The following is a 6,318-nucleotide window of genomic DNA, read 5'->3' on the forward strand; positions in this document are numbered from 1 at the left end:
ATGTTGGTCAGGCTGGTCTCGAACTCCTGACCTCGGGTGATCCACCCGCCTCAGCCTCTTAAAGTGCTGGGATTACAGGCGTGAGTCACCGTGCCCAGCGAATCCCAGCTACTTGGGAGGCTGAGGCAGGAGAATCGCTTAAACCCGGGAGGTGGAGGTTGCAGTGAGCCAAGGTGGCGCCATTGCACTCTAGCCTGGGCAACGAGAGTGAAACTCCATCTCAAAAGAAAAAAAAATTTTTTTGATTATTTTCTTCCTAGCCTGGCTTTTGGTGGGTTGTCCCTGTATCTGTTTAACTTAGTTGTCAGCCAGTGATTTGGGCAGAGGTTCTCAAATACTTTCAGCCCCTGAGGCTTTTACTCTATCCTGATCAACTTACAGTCAGATGCTCTACTGCTGAGCTATACCCCCCACCCCCGCCCCCCCCCCGGTCAATTTGTATGTGGGTTTGGAGAAACTCTAAAAAATTGCAACTGGCTCTAAAGTCTCCTTTGGTTTTCAGTTTTTCCTGGTTCTCTTAGGTATAATTTCCTAGTCAGTGATGGTCATGTGAAGAGCTTAACTCAGCCTTTCTGTGGTCTGTTTCAGGATTTTCCCATTAAATCTCTGGATGTTCTGCCCATCTAACAAGGACCACTGCCAAAGCTATTCATTTCCATCCACATTCACAACTTTTAGCTGGCAGATCTGTGAATTTTCTTCCTCACCCCAAATTGACTCTACCCCCTAGAGCAGCAGAACTGCTGATTTCCATAGCTGGCCCCATGCTGGGAGAACTAGCACTGTCACCACCTGACTATGCTGTAAGCAGTGGGGATAGAGGGGTGGAAGGATGGCAGGATCCTAGGCTAGAAAGCTTACTATTTTTACGTGAATCTCTAGCAGATTTTTCAAGAATCTGTACTTCTCAGTTTGTTTGATTTACACTGTATTAAAATAGTTATTTTTGACAATTTTAAACTTTTCCATTGTGGTGAGGAATTGCCTACCACTTCATGCTGTGAATACAAGAATTTCCATGCCTGTAATCCCAGCACTTTGGGAGGCCGAGGTGGGCAGATCACCTTAGATCAGGAGTTCGAGACCATCCTGGCCAACATGGTGAAACCCTGTCTCTACTAAAAGTACAAAAATTAGCTGGGTGCGATGGTGGGCGCCTGTAATCCCAGCTACTCAGGAGGCTGAGGCAGGAGAAGCTTGAACCCAGGAGGCGGAGGTTGCAGTGAGCTGAGATTGCGCCACTGCACTCCAGCCTGGGCAACAAGAGCGAGACTCCATCTTGGGCGGGGGGGAAGAATTTCCATTTTTTTCTTAGTTTTTGAGCTTCAGAGAATGACTAGGGTCTGCCTTACTAGAGGTAAAGGTGTAAGTAGGAATAGAGGACTAATGCCCAGGCCACTTCTCAAACAAGTTGTATTGGAATCCTCTTTGTGTCAGGTAGTTTTTTTTTGTTTTTGTTGTTGTTGTTGCTTTGTTTGTTTTTTGAAATGGAATCTCGCTCTGTCGCCCAGGCTAGAGTGCAGTGGTGTGATCTGGGCTCACTGCAACCTCTGCCTCCCAGGCTCAAGCGATTCTTCTGCCTCAGCCTCCTAAGTACGTGGGATTATAGGTGCCACCACCATGCCCGGCTGATTTTTTAATTTTTAGTAGAGATGTGGTTTCACCATGTTGGTCAGGCTGGTCTTGAACTCCTGACCTCTGATCCGCCTGCTTCAGCCTCTCAAAATGCTGGGATTATGGGCATGAGCCACCGTGCCCAGCCTGTATCAGGTAGCTTTAAAAAAATCTCAGGTGATTGTGATGTGCAGTTATTGTTGAGATCCAGTGGTCTAGAACAGTGTTTAGAAAAGCAAGCTTTCTCTGTAAAGGGTGATATAGGAAATATTTTAGGTCTTGTGGTCCCTATGGTTGCAACCCCTTAACTCTGTTGTAGTGTGAAAGCAGCCAAAAACAGTATGAAAGCCAGTAGGTGTGGCTATATTCCAATACACTTTATTTGCAAAAACAGGCAGTGGCTACATTTGTTGACCCCTTGTCTTGGAGAATTCTCAAAAATGATTTTATTCCAAATGTTTGTATCATTATTAATTTAAGGTAGTGTATATATTTCTTAGCACAACCCAGCGTTTGCTTTTGTCATTGATATCTTTGAAGTAGTCCATAATTTCCTTCAGTAAAACTGTTTTAATTGACCATGCTTTCCTACCTTCTCCTTTGTCATTAAAATATATGAGAAAATGTGCCAGCCGTGGACAGTCTAGTTGAAAGGTGTATGTTAACTTATTTGGCCCAGTTGGGCTCAGTGAAGCCTTAGCTCTGGCTAGTGTTTATGGCACCATCCACAAAGATGGAAGAATTAAGCCTGGGAAAAAGCACAGGAAGTATAAAAATGCGGTCCAGAAATTCAGCTATAGGGGAGCCTGATAGTGCTTCTCCTACCTTCTGCAAAGTTCAGTGTCAAAACTCCAATCAGTCTCTCTACAAGTTCAACTTTCTTGGCTGTCCATCAGGTAGGGTACTAACTTAATAAGTACAGTGGAGGGCCAGGCGCGGTGGCTCATGCTTGTAATCCCAGCACTTTGGGAGGCCTAGGTGGGTGGATCACCTGAGGTCAGGAGTTCAAGACCAGCCTGGCCAACATGGTGAAACCCCATCTCTACTAAAAATACAAAAATTAGTTGGGTGTGGTGGTGCAAGCCTGTAATTCCAGCTACTTGGTAGGCTGAGGCAGGAGAATTGCTTGAACTCGGGAGGTGGTGAGACCAGATCACGCCATTGCACTCCAGCCTGGGCAACAGAGCAAGACTCTGTCTAAAAAAATAAAAAAATAAGTACAATGGAGAATTTGGTCAACTTATTTTTACATCCAAGGGGTTGGGCATATAAACTCTGATTATAATGAATAGTTCAGTAGAACAAATCTTATTTTCCATAGTCTCCTGTGAGTGTATGATTCCATTAGTTGAGTGGAACAGTTTTCACCACGATGCTGAAATTCTGCTTCAGCTCCCTCCTTCCCACTACTCTATTCCCCTGGGTCTTGTCAGACACTCCTAAGTCAAACAGGTCATGTAGCAGATAAGTGAAGGAAGTAGGCAGGTTAAGTGGGTAGGTTTGAGTTCTGTTTAGGAGGTGGTGAGTGAAGATGGAGTCTAGGACCTCTCAGATTGGGCAGTACTTGTTCCTAATCTTTATGCTAGGGCCTGGGCAGTTACCCTTAATAGATGGAAAGGTGCTTGGGATAGGGGATGGTAGAGGATACCAGATCCATAGATTATAACCTTGATAGTGCCCATAACTCACTGTGTGAGCTTGACAAGCTCCATAACCCTGATGCACAGTTTTTCAGAAGGGATTTTGTGTAGCGATCTTGCTGGGTCCTCCTAACTCAATATCCCTTCATCATAGGGCTTTAGTCTGCCCTTCTAGGGATTAATTCCTTTCTAGTCATATATTCCATAGTTATTTACTGGATGTTGAGAACCTTTACCAAGAATTGGACACAGAAAGGGGTAGACATGAAGACTTTCCAAGCCTGGCACATTCACTGGGTAGAGGCCTTGTTTTCATGTCTGAACTTAGCCTGATACACTAGCTGCTCAGTGAGTATGTGTTACATGAGCAATGAGTATGTATTACATGAGCAAATATCCTATTCCTATATACTAGCAAGCAGGATTCTTGTGCTACATATGATCTATCAGATTTTCATTGCAACAAAACAATGTAAGAGTCTTATGGATTTTGATTTTTTTTTTTTTTTGAGATGGAGTTTCACTCTTGTCGCCCACGCTGGAGTGCAATGGCATGATCTTGGTCCACAGCAACCTCCGCCTCCTGGGTTCAAGCGACTCTCCTGCCTCAGCCTCCTGAGTAGCTGGGATTACAGGCATGCGCCACCACACCTGGCTGATTTTGTATTTTTAGTAGAGATGGGGTTTCTCCATGTTGGTCAGGCTGGTTTCGAACTCCCACCTCAGGTGATCCTCCCACCTTGGCCTCCCAAAGTGCTATGATTACAGGCATGAGCCACCGCGCCTGGCAGGATTTTGACTTTCTTAAGGTCTGCAGCTGGTTTCCTATTTTACCTGTGGAACCCTGCAAAAATGAATTTTAGACTATCACAATTTAAATATATGACTTTCGGCCAGGCGCAGTGGCTCACGCCTGTAATCCCAGCACTTTGGGAGGCCGAGGTGGGCGGATCACGAGGTCAGGAGATCAAGACCACGGGGAAACCCCATCTCTACTAAAAATACAAAAAATTAGCTGGGCGTGGTGGCAGGCACCTGTAGTCCCAGCTACTCGGGAAGCTGAGGCAGGAGAATGGCATGAACCCTGGAGGTGGAGCTTGCAGTGAGCCGAGATCGCACCACTGCACTCCAGCCTGGGCGACAGAGCGAGACTCCATCTCACACACACAAAAAAATAAATAAAAAATAAATATATGACTTTCTTGCCTATAACCCCAGCTATTCGGGAGGCTGAGAGGCAGGAGGATTGCTTGAAGTCAGGAGTTTGAAACCAACCTGGGCAACACAGGGAGACCCTGTCTCTAAAAAAAGAAAAAAGAAAAAAATTAGCCACATGTTGTGGTGTGCGCCTGTTTTCCTAGCTACTTGGGAGGCTGAGGTGGTAGGATCATTTGAGCCCAGGAGTTCAAGGCTGCAGTGAGAAACGATCACACCGCTGCTCTCCAGCCTGGGTGACAGAGTGAGGCCGTCTTTTTTTTTTTTTTGAGATAGAGTCTTGCTCTGTTGCCAGGCTGGAGTGCAGTGGCGCAATCTCAGCTCACTGCAGTCTCCGCCTCCTGAGTTCAAGCAGTTCTCCTGCCTCAGCCTCCCGAGTAGCTGGGACTGCAGGCGCGTGCCACCATGCCCAGCTAATTTTTGTATTTTTTAGTAGACATGGTGTTTCACCATGTTGGCCAGGATAGTCTCGATCTCTTGACCTCATGATCTGCCTGCCTCGGCCTCCCAAAGTGCTGGGATTACAGGCGTGAGCCTGGCTGAGACCCTGTCTCTTATAATAATTAAGTGAGTGAATGAATGAATGAATTAAATTCTTTTTTATCTAAAAGCATATGGCAACAGAAGCTAACATACAATAGTTAGCCAGGAATTCCATTACAACTTTCATTAAACTGTAGAGGCTCTATCCTAAACTGTTGAAAGTTATTTATATCAGAAATATACTTACATAATGAATATGACACAATATATCTGTACACAAAATGGTGCTGTTGGAAATTAGGTGGTTATTATGGTATTGATTAATTGCTATTTTTTTTGAACTTTTAAGTCTCAATTTATTCAGTTATTCCAATAGTGTAATCAACTTGTTCAGGGATATAAGCCTCTATAGCTTGGCAGCATATATCTGACTAGTCTTTCTAGAATCTCATAAAATATACTTGACCATTGTAGCAAAGAGTCATTTAGTAATTGAAGCATTTTGAAAGGATATCTTCCTCTCAGATTCCCCCAAAAGCGTTGATTGTCTATGGAAATGTACCTTGTAGATGAGCTGAATAATTTCCTTTTATCCTGGAGTCTTTGCTTTCTTGTTGGAAAATTGGAAAACAATGTCTAACTGAGTCATTGTCATTTAGACAAAATGTCTAGTTATAAAGCCCTGTAGAACACAAAGTTCTGCTTATCAGATTCTTTTAGAAGATGAGCTGTTGAGCAACAGGTCGTCTGTTGTCCCATCTCTCCTTATTCAGCTTGTTAACTGGGGAATCATTCTCTGTCCTCTCCCTTTTTTTATATTAATAGGAAACTTCCATTTTAGAAGAATACAGTATCAATTGGACTCAGAAGCTGGGAGCTGGAATTAGTGGTCCAGTTAGGTAAGCGATCCATATGAGAAACTATGGCAAAATGTTGGCATGTGCAAACTCTGAGAAGGGCCATTTGAAATACATCTTGAATTAGACACATCAAGTGTGCCAGGTTTGAGAAACTGGCTGAATTTAACAAGTACAGGTTTTTATGTTAGGCTTTTTCTCATGTATTTAGAAATTAGTTAAGAGTGACTGAGTCGCCATGGTCTTTTTATAGAGTCATTTAAGATGTCTGGCCAGGCGTGGTGGCTCATGCCTGTGATCCCAGCACTTTGGGAGGCCAAGGCAGGCGGATCATGATGAGGTCAGGAGATTGATACCATCCTGGCTAACATAGTGAAACCCCATCTCTACTAAAAATACAAAAATTAGCTAGGTGTGGTGGTGCATACCTGTAATCCCAGCTACTCGGGAGGCTGAGGCAGGAGAATCGCTTGAACCAGGGAGGCAGAGATTGCAGTGAGCTGAGATCA

At 44.3% G+C, this 6,318-nt stretch overlaps 1 protein-coding gene across 2 annotated transcripts in view; it reads left to right on the forward strand.

Annotated features, from left to right (window-relative positions):
- Positions 1-6,318, forward strand: part of MAPKAPK5 (mitogen-activated protein kinase-activated protein kinase 5) — a 71,124-nt gene that overhangs the window by 27,870 nt on the left and 36,936 nt on the right. For both annotated transcript variants that reach the window (XM_011936665.1, XM_011936660.1), the window contains exon 2: positions 5,778-5,851. In XM_011936665.1, coding sequence (XP_011792055.1) covers positions 5,778-5,851 — 74 coding nt within the window. The remainder of the gene's footprint in view (positions 1-5,777; positions 5,852-6,318) is intronic.

The sequence above is a fragment of the Colobus angolensis genome, unplaced genomic scaffold (genome assembly GCF_000951035.1).
Source record: "Colobus angolensis palliatus isolate OR3802 unplaced genomic scaffold, Cang.pa_1.0 Scaffold10, whole genome shotgun sequence".
NCBI classification, from domain to species: Eukaryota; Metazoa; Chordata; class Mammalia; order Primates; family Cercopithecidae; genus Colobus; species Colobus angolensis.